This window comes from Grus americana, chromosome 3 (assembly GCF_028858705.1).
Source record: "Grus americana isolate bGruAme1 chromosome 3, bGruAme1.mat, whole genome shotgun sequence".
Lineage (NCBI taxonomy): Eukaryota > Metazoa > Chordata > Aves > Gruiformes > Gruidae > Grus > Grus americana.
In genome coordinates, this window is record NC_072854.1 from 101,141,017 (window position 1) to 101,163,358 (window position 22,342).

Below are 22,342 nucleotides of genomic sequence, written 5' to 3' on the forward strand. Positions count from 1 at the left end.
TGAAGGCGGAGAAGGGGCGTGTGGAAGCCAGCGACTGGGAAGCGGGGAGTGGAAGCCGCCTCCCCGGCGAGCTCGGCCCAGGGGCGAGTCCGGCCGATGACAGCGGGCTCGGCGCGGGCTGGCGCAGGCGAGCCCGGCTGAGGGGGACGCGGAGTGAGCGAGGCGGGAGCGGGGCAGCGGCGCCGCCGCGGCGCCGCCGAGCTCGGCCCGCGGCGGCTGGCGTCGCGCCTGCCGTGAGGAGAGCGGTCTCCCCCGTCCGTACCCACCCCCGCTGCGGGAAAGTTTGGCGCCCGCCCGCCCCGCCGCGCAAAGTTGTCGTTGGGTTTGTTTGTTTGTTTTTCCCTTTCTTCCTCCCCCTCTTCCGCTCCCCCGCCGGCCGCCGCTCTCCCCCGCCTCGGCCGCCGGCTCCGCGCGGAGAGGAAACTGCGAGGGAAGCAGGAACTGAGCAGCGAGGCGGCAGCCCGGACCCAGGAGCTTTCTCAGCGCCCGGCAGCCAGCAGCCCTCGCCGGCGCCGCCGCCGCCCCGCTCGCCGCTAGGACGCCAGCTCTCTCCTTCCCTCTTCCCGTCGGTGTGCGTGTGCGCGGGCGGGTGTGAGGGCAGGGACGACTTTTTTTTTTTAAGCCCTTTTTTTGCCCGCCCGCTTCTCCCTCCGCTTTAATATATGCTTGTGGAGAGCGACGTCCCCCCGCGCCTCCTCACCGCCCAGCCATGTCGGCGGCCATCTCTGCCGCGGAGAAAGTGGATGGCTTCACACGGAAATCGGTGCGCAAGGCTCAGAGGCAGAAGCGCTCGCAGGGCTCTTCGCAGTTCCGCAGTCAGAGCAGCCAGGTGGAGCTCTCGCCGCTGCCCCAGCTCAAAGGTACCAGTCTGCCGTTCTTCACCCTCTTCTCCTGCGCGCCCCAGCCCTCTGGCTACAGGTGCCGGTGCCCTCGGCCGCCCGAGGCTGCCTCTTCTGATATCGCTTTGCCTGCTCCGCGCTGCCCTGTCGCCGTCCTGCCTTGTCTCTTTGCCCTGCACCCTCTGCCCTTTAGCCGTGTCCTCCTCCGCTCCCGGTGCTTTCCAGGTAGAGGCTCAGCAGGAGTAATTCTGTGTGCGGATGGGCTTGCTTCCTCCTCTCATAGAAACAAGTGTCGTACAGGTCGGTTCTCGTTTACTGCCCCGGGGACTAACGGCATTAACTCGCCACCCCTCTTCTGGGTAATTTAGGAGTAAGTGTTGGGAGGGCAGGTATGCTTTTTGAGGGCTTACTGCGGAAAACGTAGACGGTAAGTTGAGTTTAGGAGTGCAGGGAATTGAGTACTAAAACCTAGGAGCGAGTGGTGGCTCCTCCCACGGGAGGGGGGGGTGGGTGGGTTGCAAAGAGGAACTCTGTGCCTGTGGCATAATATCCTGAGTTACCGGAGGGAGTTTGCGTTTGGCTTATTGATTCCTTCCTGTCACTGTTGGACAGTGTTTGAATGACGTTTTGCCTGTCGTATTTTAATGATCAGGAGTTGCCTCAGAGACCTTCCACATAGTGCTGAATGCGAACACTCACAAGTGAATGAAAATTGTAGATACTGGCGTCATTAAAATAGTGAAAGTTTTATCCTTTGTACCGGAGCTAAAAATCTAAACAGACTCAGTTCGTTAGATTGCAAAAATGAAATGACAGTTAATCGCAATCTTCCACACCTTTGAACATCAAAACAAATGTCTTTGTTTCTTCTTTTAAAAATAACAAGAAATAGTTATTAGGCAGAGAACATAAACTTGTTATTAAAGTATTTGACAGGGACCTGAAAAATAAGGGAGATTACCTTAACGTGACCCAGCATATTAATTTTACTTCTACTAGTGTTAAAGTCTTAACTTTAACTCTTCTGAAGCTGCATCATATGATGGTGGAAAAGAATCTGACGATTTGCAGCAAATATCCAAAATTTGAATAAAATACGGCAAACTTAAAATTACTTAGTATCTAGGAATATTTTTTTCTGTTTGATTTTTATGGCTTTTACAGTTGTGTCTGTAGTATTTCAAGACAACTCCCCCCCCCCCTCAAGTGGCAGATGTACATGAACCACAAAATTGCCAGAACTGTTATTAAATGCAAATAAGCTTGGGCAGGAGAATAACAAGAGGAGGTGGTTGGTTTTTTTGGTTGTTTTGGGGTTTTTTAGTATGTTTGTTGCAGCAGCTTTGGGTGTTACTTTTAACAACAGGGATGTTCTTGCTGCTTGTTTTGGACTTTCTTTTCTCTGTGTAGTTGTGTCTTGTCTTGGTACACTAGTTTGAGGGATTTATAATCAGAATAATTTGTTTGAAATCAAGACTTAGTTTCTGCTATTCACGTGCTGTTTAGACCGTGTATTCTCCTCAAAGACCACTTTTATAAAACCACACTTGAGACCTTATTAAAGCACTTGGTAAATATCACACATAGGTGGCAGACTTCAGAAAGTTTGAGTCCTGATCCAGCAAACAGTTAAACATACATACTTTATGCAGGGAGTAATTCCAGCTTAAATCAGCAAAATGTTCAAGTTTACATTCTTTGCTGAGCTGGGACTTAATATTAAATTTTTAACTTTATATGATTAAATCTTAGTTTTGTGAGTGCAGTTTTACAGCTTTTTACTTGTAACACAGAGAAATTTTGCATGGCATCAGCAGCTCAGATGTTTGGAAATTTGAGGCCATAAACTATCAGAGGAATTTCTTGAGTTATGCAGAGTTTTATAGTAGTTTGACTTGCCTTAAATTCTTAAAGGAAAATCACATCTGTCTTTATGCTTATGATTTAAATTTAAAGACTTGCCCTCTAAACCTGCTTCAGAACATACATTGGGGGCAAAATATACTTTTAAGAGTTACAGTATCCCAACTAGCCAGTTAGCAGAAAGTCAGGCAGCACTCTTCTGTGTGTTCTCCCTTGGGTTTGTGATGTTAGATTTGTCCTGGACATAGCTGTGGATGTACAATGAGCCTCCCAAACAAACAAAAAAAAAAGCTTCTAGAAGGAAAGTGTTTGCTCTGTCTGTGTCATTTTGTAAAACTTATCTAAGCACATACATGTTGGAAAGATGAAGCTTTGCTTTATTCTTTAAAGCCAAATGGAATTCAGTAATAGTTGTGATGATGCGAGTGTAGTATCATCTGCAGAGTAGTAGCCAGCGTTCCCAGGGAGGGGCTGAAAAAGGACCCTACAGTCATTATACTGATGCCTAAGGGTGCTCAGGATACTCTTAGGAAATTAGATTAAGACTTATTGCTTTTCTAGTATCTTAAAATAAATGGTTAAACGTGAGGTGTTTGAAGGCTGTATTGGGAGAAAAGTAGCATTTTGTAGATGAAAAAGCGGTTTGGTATTCTGCTGCTGTAAAGTATTTCATCTTGTTTATAGTTACTGTCTTGTTTAATCATTTTTAAGAAAAAATCTAAAATAAGTATAAACAGTATTCTAAAACTCCCTAATAGGTTTGTTGGACTGGCCTAAAATATCTGCATCTATTTTACTGGAAGGAGAGATGTTCCCGAAGAAAAATGAAAATTACCCATCCACTTCAAAATGTACCTGCTTGGGTAGATAGTGTTGTGGATTTTTTTCCCTTTTATCTAGGGACTGTTGTTTGTTTGCCACTGAAATGGCCAGACCAGATTGTATAACACACTTTCATAGCTGTGTTGTTTGAAAGCCTGTAGACAGATAATCTGAAAAGTACATATTTCTGGAGTTAATTGTACTGCTGCTGTGTATTCCTTGATTTGGCTGCATATTGTATCACTGCTAGGAAAAGAAATATATCTGTAACTAAGTACTCTTCCCTTGGGCAATTTTGTTGGGGGAGTGAGATTGATGGGGGGGGGGGCAGCAAGACTGTGTATTGTCATTAACATTCAGCTTATTCTTGTGTGTGATATCTGTCATTTTTAGATAAAAGCTCAGCAAAACCTGACTGATGTCAGATACATAAAATAAATTAGTATTGTGTTCTTCAGTTAAGTTAGCAGGTTTCCTATGTGCTTGTTATTCAGGAGTGTCCATTTTACTGTATTATTTAAAAGCTGAATAAGAAATTCTGAAGACCCAGTGACTGTATTTGAAAGAAAGAAAGAAAAAAGCAGCTTGTTAAACCTGTTAGAAGTCAAAGTTACTTTTTTCCCCCCATCTCCTTTTCATTTTGTTACTTTATAGTTTACATAATACAAATCCTTTGAAAAATCTGCAGCGAAAATAAGGGGATTTTATCACTTTGTGGATAATTCTGAGATTGAGTTTAAAGAAATTTGGCAAAGGAAGTGTTTTTTTTAACTTCTTAAGAAGTGGTAATTTTGTCTTAATAGCAAGTGATTTTAAAAGACTGCAATAGCACATGCAGTTACATTCGGTTTTGAAAAAAGATACACAACTTGACCTTGGAACCTGATCTGACTTACTACAAAAAAAGTATGCGTACTTGTTTCTGTCATTTTTAGTTGAAGAAGCATGTAAAAATACAGGTGGAAAATGGTCAATAGAAAACGCAGCTTGTTACTTTTATTTAGCACAGTTAATGTGGTCTGTCAGGTCATAAAGCAAATATACCTTTTTTTTTTTTTGTCCTGTGTACCAAACATGTCAAGTGCAGCTGGAATGAATAAACATTTCCTGATGCCTTTCTGTGATCTTCTCAATAGTGAATATCCATTTTGGAAGATGCATGTCACCGCAGGCTTATTTCCTATATCATGCTCAGATAACAAATATATGAAAAGAAATTCTTAGTATTCACTTCCAAATTAAACTGTCTCCCCACAGAGGAAACTCTGGCCCTTACAGCAGAACTGGAAAGTGGTCCAAAAATCTTTCAACCATAGACTAGCGATGGTTACAATGATCTCTGTGGGGCTGAGAGTTACAGTGGTGAAGTGTATTGGAATAAGACATTTTTTTTAAAAAGACTTTCAGTGTGTAGTTTCAACATTGAAATACGGGGTCTAAAATAGGTGTTAACAATAGTATTTTCTTTACTTAAACCCTGTGAGAGAGAGCTTGGGTTTGACTGAAAACCAAGTGCTGTGTTCAAGCTAAGCTCTTGTGGAAATGTTACAGGAATGCCTAATAAGCTTGCTTAGAGGTAAAATTTTAATGTTACTAAATCTACCAGGGTCAATTAAAACCTTAAACTTTGAATGTTTTGAGTTATGTAGTGTGTGCTTCAGAGTGACAAAAATAAGTGGAGTTAAAAACAGCTGAGAGGAATTCTCTTTGCATATTAAGTTGCCTTTGCTTCCCCAAAGAAAATGTCCTTCAAAATTTTAGAATGGTTCACTTTTACTATAGCCTTAATAAATATTTGTGAAATGACAGTTTTCTGTCTCAGATTTGCGCTTTTTTGTCTCCCTCATGATTCATTGTTACTTCCTCTTCTGTAGTCTCCCATCCTCTACCTTTTGTATTCAACATCCCTTGCAACGACGATCTTCATGGGTGAGTTTTTCCTTGAGAGGTAATCTTTATTTTAGATGAAGAATGAGCATGTTCTGTGAGGAATTGAGGTTTAACTCTTATGTATAATCTCAGCAGGGCTTACTATAAAGTGGTCAAAACTTCTGTTTAGTGAAGTTGCAATCTTGAGAAATAGAGAACCTATAATAGCTTAAAAGCTTAAGATTTTTTTAATATTCTAATGTAGTTCTATGAAAAATGGGCTGTTTAAATTTATTTTTCTATATTAAGGAACTGTTCCTAGTTTATGGAGCAGAACATTTAGTCTTTAATTCTTAACAAATTGACCTTTTTTATCCTTAGACTTGAATTTTTGTTCTTAGAATATACTTCCATCAAGAGCCACTCCTAAATATAGAGCCTATTGACAGTCTTCACATGAACTTTTCTATTTAAATCTTTCACATCTTCTGTGTGCCAGCTTAGTATCAGATTTCTTTTTCCATATTTGTTGCTTTCTAGTTTAGTCAGATATTAGTTTTGCAGGTGCTGAATTTAATGTTAGTTGCTGTAGGAAATACAAATGGAATTACTTATTGCTCCAGCCTATCTGATAAAAGAAGATGACTTCAATCTACAGATTTTTTTTTTAATATCTATCTTAAAATCATTCAGTGCTTTTGAAAAGGTGTCATACCAACAGTTCTGGACAGATTAATATTCTGTTTCAGCATAGAAGGGATATGTGTTCTGTTCTTATAAAAAACCCACTTCCATTGGGAAAGGTATAAAATTCAACTATGCCATTGTAGTCCTGACTCCTATTTATTCTAGCAGGCTAAAATTATATTATAGTCTCATAACAGCATGTGGATTTTGAAGGTTGTAACCACAGCTGAACTAGATGAATAGGTAGTAAATAACGTCTGCTTTATAAGACTCCCTTGGCCAAATGCTCTACTAGAAACTGGACCAGCAGTGACAACTTCTTTTTAATGTCTGAATCATTGATTTTTATCAGGGAGTCACTGAGCTAGTTTCTGTTAAGTTTTGCTGAGTTCATGGCCAATGAAATATGTTGTCTACAAGATGCCTATTTCATAGTGTGCTTTTGACTTAAAGGCAGAGCTCATTATAGTTAAGGTCACCTACAGTTTTCCTTCACAAGACCTTATTCTCAGCTGCTTACAGCATTGCTGAACTGTTTGGACTGAAGTTTTCCATGCCAAGTATGGACAGTTTTATTTGGAACTGTTCCTCAGGCTAATTTTCTTAGTTTCAGCAAAAACAGTTCAATCTGCTTCTAAGAGTAGAGGAAAAATGAATTGTATAGTGTCAATATGAAAAAACCAACCAAACAAATCCAAAACTGTGCTGAGCTTTAATGTTTGCTGTACTTTGGGGCTTAACACAGTTATTAACGAAAATGGATCTAATTTGGTCCAAATTCCAAGACGTGCTCAGTAGCTGTTGTAGCTCAGTAGCAAGACTGATGATTCAGTGTCTACTATGCTATTCTGTATAGATACTTCATGATCTACTATGCTACTCTCACCTACTGTGCTCTGTGAGGCTACTATGCATGGCTTTTCTTTTGGTTTTCCTGTCTGTAGTACTGCTAGGTATGGCTACTAAGTGTATGGAAAACTCGTAATGTTACTCTTCCACAAGCAAGAACTCAGAAGTGTATTACGGGTGAGGGGATAGTATGGAAGTGGTGGGCTGATTATAGAAGCTTAAGTGGGAATAGAGGGCAGAAGCTAGCTCTTCTCCAGTAACTGCAGTAAGTTCAGTACTTAGTCTTAATGCCTCTGTTGGCTGTGCAACTTTCTGGAAATGTTTCTTATCATACTCTCTTCTAGTTTCTTCATAGTTTTTCATTGCAACCAGTATTTTTGAACTTCCCATAATCTTCCTGAAACTTCATGGGCTTAGAGTTTTTGTTCTGTATATCAGGAATTGATTGCAGATGAGTTGGTTCGTCAAATGAGTCTTTACTCAAGAATTTAAAAATGAGGAGACCAGAAGTGCAGTGACTGTGATTAGAACATGAAATTCACTTTCAAACATTGTGTTTAGTTGTACCGCTTCTGGCTACTATATGTTTGGGGGAAGTGTGGGAAGTGAAGCTGAGAAAGGCTGATGAAATGTAGATGAAGGAAGAGACAGCAGTCTGATCAGAATTGTAGGTGACCTGTAGCCTGTGAAAGTAGTAGCATGTACTGCCATTATGAATATGGTGAGGGGGAAAAGGCTATAGATTTTTTTTTTTTTTAAATAGATTGTGCTATTGTGTTGCCTGGCTACCATTGGGAAAAGATTTCTATCTCATTCTCAAGTTTCCTCTTTCTGCCATTGTTTCTCACTATCTTACCAAGCAAAGCTTTGGTGAAATTGGTAGCTTTTGTCAGCTTCATTGATATGATAGGGTTCAGAAGAGAAATACAAATTTTGCTGTGGAACTGGGAGGTCAAGGTGCAAGTAACAACAAAAATATTTGCATGTGGATATTCAAGAATAGTGCTGCAAAAGGAAGATGTTCTAATGCTAGTAAGTGATTTTTAAACCCTTGAGAATTAAAGGCATTAAAGCTACTCCCTATCATAACAGGAAAACTTTCAATGTGTTATACAAGATTACTCTTTCAAATTACTGATTAAAAGTTTATATCTGAGACCATCACACACTTGAAGAGTTGACAAGCAGAGGTGAAAGCAGCACTGTAGGTTTTCTCAGAAGAACTGAAAGAGGAGGTGGGGTGAGCAAGTTTAGAGAAGGACAGTATAGCATGGGCCAGGAAGGCTGATCTGAAGAAGAGCAGAAATAAAAAGTCACAGTAACTTGTTTGAATATGAAGGGGGAAACAGCTTTATTTCTGCTATTGCTGTATTTGAGAATTAGCAGGGTGCATCACTGCATAAACAAGTGAGCTTTTAGCGGTGATTTAATAGGTTACTTTGTTTCTGTAGATGGTTGGTCCTTTAAAAAATAAACCCGCAGCTTTCATCTTATTATTTTCTTCCCAAGTAAAATTCTAGGGGAAAGTATAGGGGGATGAAATGGGTTTAAAAACAAAGTTCCAATTTAGTGTAATTGGGTAAAGCTTTTGAAAAATGTATGATGTTTTTCATTAAAAATTCTATGCTTACTTAAAGTATGGCATATGTGTAAGACTAAAGTCTTGTAAAGCAGCATAAATTTTGGTTCCACAGGTATGTAACAGCAACAAATTATGAAAATTGTTCTTAGGTTTTGAATTATGTATGTAAAATAAATTTGTGCATTTCAGCATTGTTGGATTCTGTAGGAAAAGAGACATTACTATTTTGACATGAAAAAATAAGATATAAATGTCAGAACACCCTAGAGAAGCATAGGCTGGGTCCAACAGTACAGTCAGGAAGGACAGGATTTGGTAATTTTAATTATATTTCTGTGTATTTTCCCTTAAGAGTAGGAAGCAGGAGCAAAATAAACTCAGTACATCAAAATGGTGTAAACTGAGTTTAAAAATCACATTTGGCAAAATCTCTTGGCTAATATACTTAAGTGTAGGATCCCTCATTACTGAACACTTGGTGTTTACAGTTTTTGATAAAAATATAACTGTTAGAGTATGCTTAAAATTAATGAAACAAGTAGCTCAACCTTTTATTTATGAGACTAAATGCTTAATTTAAGTGAAGTGGGCAAAGAGATCCTGCTTGAATATCCATCTGCTCAGAATGATCTATTCCCATTGAGGTCAGTTGGAGATAAGTCACTGAATGGAGCAGAACTAGGATTTCACCTGTGTTTCCAGTCTAATTTATCTTAGTTCTTCCTACTGTAACACTTATCATCATAAAGTATGTCATTATGTTGTTTGTCTGAGAAAATGTTGAAAATTAAGAAACACTGGTTTAGCCAATTCATAAAGTATATATTTACCCAAGGAATTAATCTAATACCAGTAACTTCCACCCAGATTTACACACGGATTCAAGGGAAGAGGAGGTTTTTCCTTGGCTTTTGAAAAGCTAGATTGCATGTTTCTTCTGGCACAGATTGCCTATTAAATTACTCCTCTATACATCCCCTCCACACATTTAAAATAGCTAAGTGCTAAACTAACTGCAAAATTAGTTTCAGTACTTCTGTGAAGTAATGTTTAACAGCTACCCCTTGGTTTAAAATAAAAGGTATTTTTATATTACACTCAGCAGTAATTTTGCCATGCAAAAACAGCACAAGTGTTTCTTCAATTTCTGGGAAAATACAAACTTGATTTGTAATGTTGTCTTGCATTTTCTAGTGTGATGCCAAACTGGAGCAACTTCAGCATCTTATTCAAAATTGATTTTATACTTAGATAAAGTGAGGTAATGATTGGGGAAGAATACAAGTTAATAGATTTACAAAGAAATAATATTCCACACCAGATCCACTTATGGTATACTTCATTATCAATGTTCACTAGTTATAAAATACTATAATTTCAGTCAGACAGGAGTTTTGCAGTTGACTTAAAAAGGGAACTTAAATTGTAAAGATGGTTTCTGTCCTTTCAAGCTTAAAAAGTGCAAATCAATTTGTTTTGGTCTTCTGGTCAAGCAAAGTGTTTGTTCCTATGAATAGAGAATGTTTTTAATGCAGTACTGTATAATGGATATCGAGCTGAAGTTCTACTGAGTCTGTGTGGCACACAACTTTGTCACATGCTTTTCAGCTGTCTTTATCCGCTGGTAATGTGCGTACAGAGTACTACAGCTGTTGGTGTAAAATAAGGAGCAGAGCTGTTCAGATTATTCTTCTTTTAATTCTTAGCAGGGTAGATGTGAAACATTTCCTTGAGTTTACCTTGTCACAAACTGAAGGGTTGTTTTACATCTTCATAATTGCATGTGAAAATCCAAAATTTTACTGAACTCTTGCACTACAATGAATAGTATTTCTTTAAGGGCAAATGCTTGTGTTTGGGGAAGAGTATAATTAACAGTTCATGTGTCACAGACAAGCAGCATCATACTGATTGTCCCTTCTGATGTTTTTGATTTGACAGTCTCAGAAACCTGGTCCTTAGTCTCTTTCCCTTTCTGTAGAGTCTCTTGGGTCTTTCTGGTGGTTAATTTTACTGGCACATGAGTAAGTTACCAGGAGTAACAAGTTGTTGTGTGCTAGCCTCTCTGTGGGTGCTTTCAGCTTTGGCTAATACAATGTAACCTGAGTTAGACTTTAAAGACAGGACCTGTTTATATACTCAGGACTTTACCTTGACCTTTATTTGCCCTCTTGTTAGGAGGACTTCTTGAAAGCTTGTATGTTTTACCATAACAAAAACCCTTGTTGCATTTCAGTATAACAAAAGCTATTTAGGAGTTGTATTTTCTGTTTTGGTAAAGCAGTTTTAATTCTCAGGCCTTTGTATCAACTTTTGTAATTTTAAGTTGAAGATTGCCATCTATCCCATATTTACATCTTTGAGAAACAATTTCCCATTCCAGAAATCAATTACTCTCCCCTCTTTCCCATTTTAATGACCCGGCTGTGCATGTTAATTCTGTGATAGTGCTAAATTTAAGGGTCATAAATCCTATCTTCCTTAAAGAGGCAGGGTTCCTATTTTAAATTATTTTAAGATCTCTGTTACTTAATAATCACAAGCTATTATGCCTTTGTCAAGCCAGCGAAACCATTATTTGGGCTAATGTCTTGCATGCAGGAGAGAATGCTAAGCTCTTAGAGCCTCTGGTTATATTCCTGGCATGTGATCAGTCATTAAAACTGCTTGATGGTTTTTAAATGGAGACAGCAAATACAGTAGCAGTGTATGCCAAAACCATAAATGAATGCATCGGGGAACACTGTAGTTGGCTTACTGGTGGAAGAAAGTTTGTTTCAAATACAGGAGTAGCGGCATAATTGGTTTTTGGAAACATATGCTTCAGCTGTGTAAGTAGTGAAACTTCTTTGCCTTTTATAATAAAAATAGTATCACTCTGAACAAAACTTACATATGGTTAACCATATGCAAATTGTTCAACTCAGTACTTTCAAAAGCAGCATTGTTTCAACTGTGTCAGGTCATCGGACAATATTTTTTCTGCTTTTTTTTGTTGTTGTTGCATGGAGCTGAATTTCAGCTAGATTCTGAACTGGTGGTGTAGTCTTGAGGAAACCTTTGTATTGTTAGAGTTGTACATTTTGTTAAGGATGACTTCAGGGTGTTTTATGCTCCTATTCTAGTGGTTGGTATGTTTGGTGAGGTTTTTTGTTCATTTGTTTAAAGAAACAATGGTGCTTTAATTCTCATTTTTGAGAAAGTGTAGTAGAAATTAGGTGAATTGTGGCAGACTCTGTTACTAGAGTCTTACTATTTAACTTTTTGAGGACCAAGAGAATAATTTCTATTACGTTTTGCATCTGACTGTGTGTTGTCATCTGTAATTAGACAGTAGAAAATAGGGCCATTAACATGAAGGCACTTCAGCAGGGTATTTTCTTACTGTCTGAAGTGTCTTGGTTGGCTCAGATATTCATTAAAATTGAAGCATTTAACGTGATAGTAGCTGGAGACTCTTAACTATATGAGACTATAAGAAAGCTTAGAAGATGGTAGAAACAGTCTAGATAAGACATTTGCAGCTTACCATCACTGTAAGAAGTCATTCACAGAATTTGTGACAGATGTTGTTAGATCAGCATAGGCTTTTCAGATTTTCTGGACTGATTTGTTAAGGTCAACTGCTGGCCACGTGGAGTGGCAGATGACACTGTCTGAACAAACAATATCTGTTATTGGATGGAAGACAGGTTTCCAGGACTACTTTCAGTTAACAACTTCAAAATTATCTGTAGCCTAGACTTTGTAACTAACTTTGTAAACCATAATGCTGTGTGTGAATAGAAGCCATTGATTGTTATCCTTATCTAGTTTTACTCCTAATGTGTTTTCTTTTTTTTTTTCTTCCCTAGCATGTATCACAGAATAATTCCAGAATATTCTGATGAGCAACATTTCTGATTTCTTAGCTATTTCAAAAGCAAATGGAGATTTACTTGGATGGTAGTATGATTTTTAGTAGGTTGGTTGTTTTTGGCAGTTTTAATTTGACTTTGCACAACTGGTTGGAGAAAGATGTATGTTAACTTGGATAAAACAATGCTATAGGGGCAGTTGAGCAAGTAGGGTGTCACAGTGTTTTTTTTAAGTATTGTTCATGTGGATCTCTTAGTGCAAGTCCTGCCTGAGGACCATCTGCAGAATTGTTTATGTTTAAGTGGAAGTACAGCAGAAGCTCAGCTCGTTATCTTGATCGCTCCTTTGCAGTCCTTTTGAAGAGGTTAAGTATTAGTTTGAGCACAGGGTCTAGACAGGATTGACTGATGTGCCTTCTGTACCTGTAATTCTGTGCCAAGTCTTTGTTTTGGTTATCTCCTATATGTAGTATGAATTTCCTTGTAGCATGATGTTTGAGAATACCATTCTACTTTGTTGTCTTCCAAATCTCCTTCTCTAATGAACAAGCCTACTATTGTATAGGGAGCTGGTTAACTTTTAAGATCTATAATGTTATTTTATTTGACTCCCTTATCTGACCTAGAAGGTCAGAGCTGTGTTTACTGAAAACATGCAAGGGAACTTACTCATCCTCTTCCAGAGTTCCAGCAACAGTTGTAGACTTTGGGGTAACAGGAAATTTGAAAATATATGCTGTTGAACTCTGAATGGAGGGGGCAGGGGGAAAACTTACAACCCTAGTCTATCAAGAAATGGTACTTACTCCTTAGGGTGGAGAAGTTTTTCTATGTGGAAAACCTGAAAATACTGATGACAGGATTCCTTGGATACCTAAGGTGTTGCATGAGTGCTTGTCTGAGTAGCCCCACCAGTTTCAGTTGGGCTGTTGAACTACCAAAAGCTGGAATTGTGGGAACTTCTCTTACAGGTGTACGGAGTTACTGGAGAATGTTATAGACTACAAGTATAGCCAAGTATACTGTGAGATTTTATACAGGAGCTACATTTATTCTTTAAAAAGGAGCTTAAGGTAATTTTTTTTAAAAAAAACCACCTCAACACCCACAAACAACAAAAAACCCAAACCAAAAACCCAAAATGTATTGTTCAAAAAAAGTAGCTAACTTAACTGAAAAATCCTCCCTGCACATTATCTCATGCCTCTATAGTTTGATGATACGGTTCCAGAGGAGATGAACTAACTTAACAGCTCACTGCAGCTGAAAGGAGTTTCTGCTCCCATCACTAATCTTGTGCCAGAGCTGATGCACATCAGGCCCCTCCAGAAGCCATTTAGCCTCACTAATATGGCCATGTTATTGAGTTAAAGCAGCTCACAGAAGAATCTGACAAGTTCCAGAGCCAGTGTTGAGGGATGGATGTGACTGGGAGCAGAGGAGGGGAAGGGAGGAATAAACAGCAAGGGGGTAGCAGGGAGAGAAACCGCTCTTCATGGTCAGCCAACTATTTTGCTGCCTGTCAGCTGCAGATGTGGACTTCTCAGAACCCAGAAACATACTTTGTCTGTCCCCTGTTGTAACATCAATTGCCTTTAAAACTCCATTTCTTAACAATGCTTTACTATGCCTCTAACATAAACACTGACACCCAGATGCTATGAGAGATCACAACAATAATACACACAAGAACTCCCCAGAACAAAAATAAATCTTAAATTTAGGATAAACAGGACTCCCTATGCTTGATTTATGTAGGCTAGGCCAGAGTTTACCAGACTAACACCTTACCAGACTAACAGTATCTCTGAAAACAGCAGGCTGTACAGCAGTGTTGATAATTTACCAATATGAATAAGTAAAAAAGCAAACAAAATTGAACGCTTGATGTCTGATAGTACATGTGCTCCCTTCTCCATGTCAGTGTTAGGGCTTCATTCTGCTCTAGCAGGTCCCTCCACCATTGAGTGCAGCTGCATATACCACAGCAAATGTAACTGGACAACAGAGACTAAATGCTAAACTTCACACTGTGGAATATGACATAACTATGTATCAATCGATATCTGTATTTCAGTTTGTCAGGGAATTACGTAGAAGTGTAGGATTGCCCAGCAAGTTCAATTTACTGTAAGGAGAGATGCAGTACTTTATTCCTTAATATCATAGTCCTCTAAGTATTTGGAAGGGCTGTATGTGAACTGCTTTAAGGGGCTGTCATAGGAAAACTTGATGGTTGTTTCTCTGGCTTCTGCATCTTCCTGGAGTTGCTTTTTCAGGAAGAAGTGTTTAATTAGAGATACTAAAAAAAAAACCCCAAAACCAACCTCATTGCAAATGTTTGAGAGGGTTTATTTTGTATTGGCAGGGAAAAGTATGGTTTTTGAACTTCTAGTTTGTGTAGTTGAGAGAGGGGTTTTTTGTGAACTTAGATTCTGGTTCCTGCTGCTGAAGCAATGATTATGTTAGGTTCTCTGGCTTTGTACAGAAGGTCTTGGGTAAACAATTCTGTTGAGAAAGGAGGAGTATCTATCTTTTCCTTTCAGCAGAAAGATCTGTAAACATATGAGATAAATATACTGTGGGAAGACGTCATTGTAGTCTCCTGACTAGTGATATGGTCGTGTTTGCGTCTCCAGTTATTTACTAGTGAGGTAGCTCTGTGTGTTTGAACTCTCTTTCCATCTCTATATTTTGTTTGGGCCCTCCCTGAAAAAAACCATCTTTTAACTCAATATTCCATGCTTAGACTTGGATTGATGACCTTATAAATTTGAAAGCATTCAATTTAGAGACAAGTATGTACAATCATGGAGTCTGAATGTTTAATAACTTCTGCTCAGGAGGAACTTCCAAGTCAACTTGTTTGTAACTTTTTATCCTTTGATATTGTGGCTACTGTCTATAATGATCAGGTTTTTGTAAATAGTAGAAATAGTCCGTTGAGGATTTCAGTGTTATGAAGTGCAGTGATCAAGTGAACTACTTTCATCAGTTACAAACATTTTACCATCTGTTGTGGAAATGACCAGAGGCAATGCATATCCTTAGAAAGAGTCATGGTTAAAGTGGATCATAATTTACAATAATTCTTTTGGTGCTGGATGGAAATTTTTGTCTTTAGGATTTCCTACCATGATACCCAATTGAGAATTGGCTCTCTGTGGCTGCCTAAAATCCCATTGCTACCTTCCCAAGGACCTCAGATCAACTTACAACCAACCTTTCAAAGAATGTAACAGTGGATTTAAAGAATTTCCTAAATAACACTTTTGTTGAGCAGCCTCTAGAAAATAAAGTTGAGGCAATTGCATTTTGATCACCTGGATCAGACGGTGTATAGACTGTTTTCTGGGGTGTGGTTTGATGTATGTATCTTGACACTTCTAAATAGGATTAAATGCCTTCTGTTTCTTTTGTTTTTCTGCTTTAGGCTTCCTCGTGTTTTGTTTCCTTCCCTCCTCTTTTTTTTTTTTTTCCTTTTTCTAAAGCATCTTTTCCAGCAACATGCAGCAATTCAGGGACAAGCTGGTTATAGAATTCAGGCTTCACTTTTTATGTTCCCTCCCCCTTCCTCCTTTCAAAATACAGCCTGTCAACAGGATTATTTCATTGAGGCATCCACTGTCTACTTTGAACCTACATTATCTTCTGTGGCCCCTATGGTATTTAGGGTATTTGAAGAAAAGCAATTATCTTGAACTGCAGATGTATGGTGTAAATCTTGGTAGATACAAAATTGAAAATGGTTTAAAAATCACACCACAAGCTGTTAAACTGCTAAAGCTAAAAGCTTCAGTGTTGATGCAATTATGATGTCACAGGTTATTTTATTCATAGTACTGAAAAAGTATTGCAATGTGATTTTTATTGTGGTGTAGAGTTGTCTAGCCTTTGTTGTGCTAGGATAGTTAAAGATAGTTAAGGCTTTAAAAAGTGAAGAACACTATCCGACAAACAGATTTTCCTAAATTAGTTGGTGGTTCCCATGGTACCTCTCATAACATTCCCGGGATAAATGTGCTATTTGTCAAGCAGGGATTGAGCTCATGAAGACAGAGTGCTGATACAACAGAACTGGCTTTCTTGTTACCTTATTTATTACCATGGTTGCACATAATTTTCATCTCTTGCAGATGTCTCTATTTTATGATTTCCCCTTATAACAATGGAAAATGGATGTGTATGTAGAAGAAAATACTTCCTTTTGATTTTGCTTTAAATAAGAGTAATAGATTAATGAACAGGTTTTCATTTGAGAAAACATGTCTAATTGAGACAGATCAAATTGCTAATAAAGTGGACTGGTGATGCATGGCAGGAGAGATATGATCTCTGTTACTCTAACTAAAAGTGGCTAATGCAGGGATTTCTTTGATATTTTAGGGAAGGTAATAAGTGATTTGATTATTTTGTCTGAATTCCTGTTACTTTTAACCTTACTTAAGTCTTTAGTCTGTTTTAACCACTGTGAGGAGTATTCAGATGCTGTCTGCTGGTTTTCAAAACTAGGTAAATTTTGGTTAATGATACTTCATTTTATTGAACATCAACTAAATATTAGTATTAGCTGTGCCTCACTGCTGGGCTTTTGTAACTTAGAGCATAGTTAAGTTTGTAGTGAGGAAAAATAAAAATAGGTTTGATTCCTGTTAGAGTCTGGCTATCAGCTTGGGGCTATTGGGGCGGGGGTGTGTTGGGGGGGGAAGCTGCCCTCTCTGTGTCAGTTCCTTAAATTAGGCTTTTTGGATTTTATCCTCAGCATGTCACTGTTATTGCTTTGTTGCTATGATACAATACTTACTCATGCAATCCACTGTAGAATTTTAGAAGATCTGAGCTGAAATGTTATGTAACTTACAAATGTTTTTACAGCTGATGTTCATTATTTTGCAGAGTGTAACAGTTCATGTCTTTGTAGTTATCCGACCGAAATAAGCATCTTGCATGTTCTTTTATTCAAAAGAAAAATGGTAAAAAATTGAAGAATTAACATTCAGAAGTATGAATTGTTCTTTATGAGGGAGTAGTAATTGCTAGCTTTTTCAAAAGCTCACTGAAGTTTTCCTCAGTTAATAGGATCATAGTTGTCAGATGGGGAAAGGGAATACAATATTCTGGTGTTTGAACTTTCAGGGCAGAGTGAGCAGTTGAGATTACAGTGGAGGCATTTCAGTCTGTTTTAGCAATTACTTTTTGCTTATGGAAACAAAAGGATTCTATCAGATAATTACTGAATATTAAAACCACTGTTAACTGTTGTTCCAGCCACTAAATGGAAGGTGTTTTGATAAGAAACTTGAGGAACTGGCATTATCAAAGTGTATTTGAGTTGTTAAACTTACAAACTTAAAATTAAGTTTGTTTAATTAGAATAATCCTAAAATGATAGAGAAGCATGAGATCTTTCTGTGACTTGTTCAGATTTTAAAGTGAGACTTAAGATTTTTCAACAGTCAGTGTTACAAGGCAGTTGCCTTTTGTCTTGATAATTTTCCTTATGATGAAACAGCAATGCTAATATCAATACTGCAGTGAATGAATGAAGCTAAGGGATTAGTAGTCTGGCTATAGACAAGTCTTGAAAATTCTTCAGGGGGAGAGCATTCCTTATTTGCAGATAAAATTGGAAATAAAAATTTTTCACCAGAACAAGTAAAATCCCAATGAACTGATAGATGAGGTGATGCTCATCTGTTGTGTTGCTGGAGTGGTTTAGAAGCCCAACAGACAATTAAGAACAGGAACGAAAGGCCCGTTAAACCAATTTTTCACTTAAAGCCATGGCTGCTTTTGTTGTGATTGTGCAACTTTTGAACAGTTACAATATTTTAAGGATGTATTAAAATTTTGAAGTATGCCATACTTAATAATCCATCTGTTTTAGAGCTAATGTGAAATACTAATGGAAGAATTTTGCTTATCAGCTTATAGAGAAACTGCACTCTAAAATGCAAATGCCAAGTCATAATCAAACACGTTGTCTTAATAGGCCAAAAAAGCTGGAAAACCTTACATGACTAAGATTATAATAAATTATTTAGACCAAAGCATGAAAATTCAGGATTAATCCTTTTGAAATATTGGAGTTGATTCTTAAGAGAAACATTCATCACATGATGTCAAAAGTATGTGAAGTATTTTGCATTGGGGTAAAAAGACAAGGTTCCTTCAAAGCAGATTTTGCAGCTTTTAAGCAGGTTACATAATAAAGGATTAGGGAACAGGATGAGACAAATCGGATGAATGAAAGGTTAGTATGATGCACTGCTGCTGTATATGACTTTTGGTGAGGGAGAGATGGTACTTATTAATGTCTATGCATTTCAAATAAAGTTAATTCAGGAACTTGCTTTCTGTAAATATATTTACTGCCATATGTTTATCCACTATTTCTTGTATGAAACACAAGTTGTGAATGGTGGATCTTTCATTCTAATATACTTAAACAGATATTTTCAATTTTGACAATATTGCTTATTAATTTGCTGACTATAGAGCATACTATTTCCCATAACAAAAAACCTCATAGCTATGCAAATTTTAGTCAACAAAATAGATATGGAAATCCTGAGTTTGCTTCTACAGACTTAAATGTTGGGGGTTTTCTTGTTTTTTTTCTTATAGATGCCACCTTCAATGAGCAGCAAGATCTTTTTTGTCAGAAGTTGCAACAGTGTTGTGTACTCTTTGACTTCATGGACTCTGTTTCAGACCTGAAAAGCAAAGAAATTAAGAGAGCAACACTGAATGAACTGGTTGAATATGTTTCAACAAATCGTGGAGTGATTGTTGAATCAGCTTATGCTGACATAGTGAAAATGGTAAGTAGAATGCTTTTATTATATTTTGAGTTTTAATAAAATATCTGAAATTAAACAGTTCACACCTGGCATCTAACTCTGCATTGCTGTTGGTTATTCTGCCTATTTAATGTAATTCATTAATGATAACTTGGTTTACAAGATTGTTTAGAAAGGCTTGTAAAAACAAACAACTCGTAAGTTTTAATTATTAGCTGAAATATGATGCATTCAGGTTAATTAACATGAAATAACTGGTATATTGCAGATGCTTGCAGTCTGGGTAAGCTTTGAAGTTGTTCTCATTCACAAAATAGCAATGTTTTGATGCAGGCTGTCTTTGTTTAAGAATGGCAGTGGAGTAACAGGATAATCTTTTCTGGTAAAGATTCTTGCAGGTACTAGTATCAACAGAAAGGTTCATCAGCTTAAGAAAGCGACTCTACTTTGTAAATACTTTATATGGCTGTTTGTTACTGTTCTGGCCTTGGAGAGCTGTGCTAGAGTGGTCTAAGTGGTTTGCTTGAGTTGTAAACCACAGGATGACTTGTACTGTGCAATTTCTACAAAGGGCTTGTTGAATAAGCAATGAAATATTTGTGGTTATCTGCTGACTTTCCCAGGTTTTTTAATATGCGTTTTGAAATGCTACATAAGTGATGTTTTAGATATGCCTATACTCCATGTACAGGGAACACAGTTGAAGGACACTTGACAATAATCTGAAATATTTCAAAGTCGTGTTTTTCTAGAAGTTCGAAACGTAAGAACAACATGTTTAGTGCTCGCGCATGTAGTCTAATGGTTTTCCAAACTTTGGTTAAGTTTACTTAGGCACAATGCTGACTCTAAAAGTAGCTATCGTGAACATAAGTGAACCAGTTCAAACATATGGCCTATGCCTTTTGTAGTTTACTATACAGTGCAAGCTATTTTTTCTTAAGGCTTGGTTTGGTGGTTTTTGTTACTGTTTTTTTCTTTTTCTGTGAGCACCTGATATGGAAGATCAGATCTCTACTATTAATAAGCATAAAAATTTTGCCATTATAGTGAAGGGCTAGGATTATTGAAACTCTTTTAATCATTTTGGCTGTTTCACCAGATGCTTATTAAGTTTTGCAAAAGATCTAGGACACTGTTTGAGGGTTTTTTGTATAGTTTTGTTGGTTTTTTTAAGGACCTGTGTTTCTGTCCTAAATGTTTTTTTACACAAGAAAATAAAGGACAGAGTATGTCCACCTCTTCTTTGGCTTTTATTTTTTCTTGGCTGCTGGTGGCAGCCAGCCTGAATCCTTGCAGTATTGTCTTACTCTGTGTGCCCTGTATAGCCTCTTGTTAGAATAAAGAGTATACTAACTAGCCTATCATACTTGTTGAAGGGAGATTTTCTTTTATGTTGGAGTTGTCGTCCTTTCTTGGAGATAAGGTGGTGTGTGTGTACAAATGATTGGGCCCTGTGGATGCTTGTTTTTCCTTCCGTAACAAACTTCCATCTCCTTTTCTCCCCTAAAATGACAGAAAATGAAGAAGGCCTTAAATGCTCAGTGAGAGCTTTTTCAGAGCTTGAGACAAAAGATCCCTCCAAGCCTGAATAGTATTTCTAGTCTCCCTGGCAACTGGAGGCAGAAAAGGTCTTTGCTGTGAATTAGGACGAAGTACCAGCTTTCAGAAAGAACTCTGGATGGGTCTCTCCATCCGAACAGCTAGTGTGTCAGGCTTTTGAGGCCTTTCTTTGTAGCAAAACTTCTATGAGATTTTAAAGATTTTTTTATTAATTTTTAGACTTTTCAGTGTTACTACATTAAAAGAAAAAAACATTTGAGTGTTTTGCAGAGTTTGAAGGATGGTGTTTTTGGGATGAACAAGTAGAAATCAGCCTTAATGAAACCCAATTATCATCTGACTGATAGTAAAAAATGAACAGACTACAAAAATTCCCTGAAAAAAGCCCGAGTGGCATCAGTGACAGAAACAGAGCCAACTTCTTTCCAAAGGCCTTTATCTTTCCCTAGGCCCGGGACACCTTTCCTCCAGCTTGCAGAGGAAGCAGTCTAGTTTTCTTGCAGTCGCTTGAGTCTTTGGGAGGCAAAATCAACAGTCCCTTACAGATATCAAGGGCGGGGGGGGGAAGTTGTTCCTGACCAGTGCATAGGCAAGGTCTGTGCAGGTGAGGAGGTCTCCTAGCATTCCTTCCCTTCACATGGTTTCTGTTACTATGATAGCTGCTGGGCCAGTATCACGCAATAATGGCTCATGTAGCTGTCCCTGCTCTGCTTGGACCCTGAGGTAGGGAGCACTGGTTGAAATTATACCGATGTCTTTTCAAGCCATCAAGGATGGCACAGGATCATGGAAAAAAAAAAACCTTTGTTTAGGCAGTTGCACAGGACATATGCTGTAGGTTCTTTTTGGTGCCCCAGGCAACCTGGTTTTCCTATAATTTCTTTGCCAAAGCCTTTGAATTAAGAACCAAAGAAGAGTTTTGCTTACAAGTAGTTTTGAAGGGGTAGCACAGTGGTCTGTGTGCCTCCTTTCTAGGTCATCTAAAACTAGTGTCTTTTCTGTTTGGAAACCGTCAGTTGAAAGTACTCTGAAGCTAACAGCAAATTGGGGTTTGGCATTGTGAATATTTTAAGTCTTAGAACTTCCTGGGAAGTTAAAAAGCTCTAGCCTTTATCAGGTCTGGGAGCGTAACAGTAATGGCCCTCCAGTACACATTACTGCTTCGTCTCCTTGAGCCTGCCAACCTCCCCTCATTCCCCACCAGCATATAAAAATCCAGTGTAAATGAGATTGTTCTAGTAGCTTGCACAAGCTGCGAATTCGGAATTTCAAAAAACATCAGGTTTCCCTATCTGCGTGGGAAATTTGAGTGGAATCTAGTATCTCTCCAAATGCTTAGCTCCTTGAGAAGTGTATAGACAATAAGAGACTTCTTTTTTACTTTTTATCTTTCTTGTTTTAATAAAATATAATTGCTGTATCTTAATACATTAACTGGCATGTTTTCAGATGTCACTTTCATAAAACTTTTTGAGGTTTAATTTAGAAAGCTAATGCTGGGTTTCTCTGGAAACCTATCCAGCTGTAAAAGCCTTTTATGATTTGTATTTCTCAAATCACAGTTTTGGGATAAGACCCCATTTATGAAGGAAAAGGGATGTTTTAAAT

At 38.1% G+C, this 22,342-nt stretch overlaps 1 protein-coding gene across 2 annotated transcripts in view; it reads left to right on the forward strand.

The window, feature by feature from the left end:
- Window positions 1-706: 706 nt before the first annotated feature.
- Window positions 707-22,342, forward strand: part of PPP2R5A (protein phosphatase 2 regulatory subunit B'alpha) — a 46,574-nt gene continuing 24,938 nt past the window's right edge. For both annotated transcript variants that reach the window (XM_054822979.1, XM_054822980.1), the window contains exons 1-2: window positions 707-860; window positions 18,996-19,192. In XM_054822979.1, coding sequence (XP_054678954.1) covers window positions 710-860; window positions 18,996-19,192 — 348 coding nt within the window. In that variant the 5' untranslated portion in view covers window positions 707-709. The remainder of the gene's footprint in view (window positions 861-18,995; window positions 19,193-22,342) is intronic.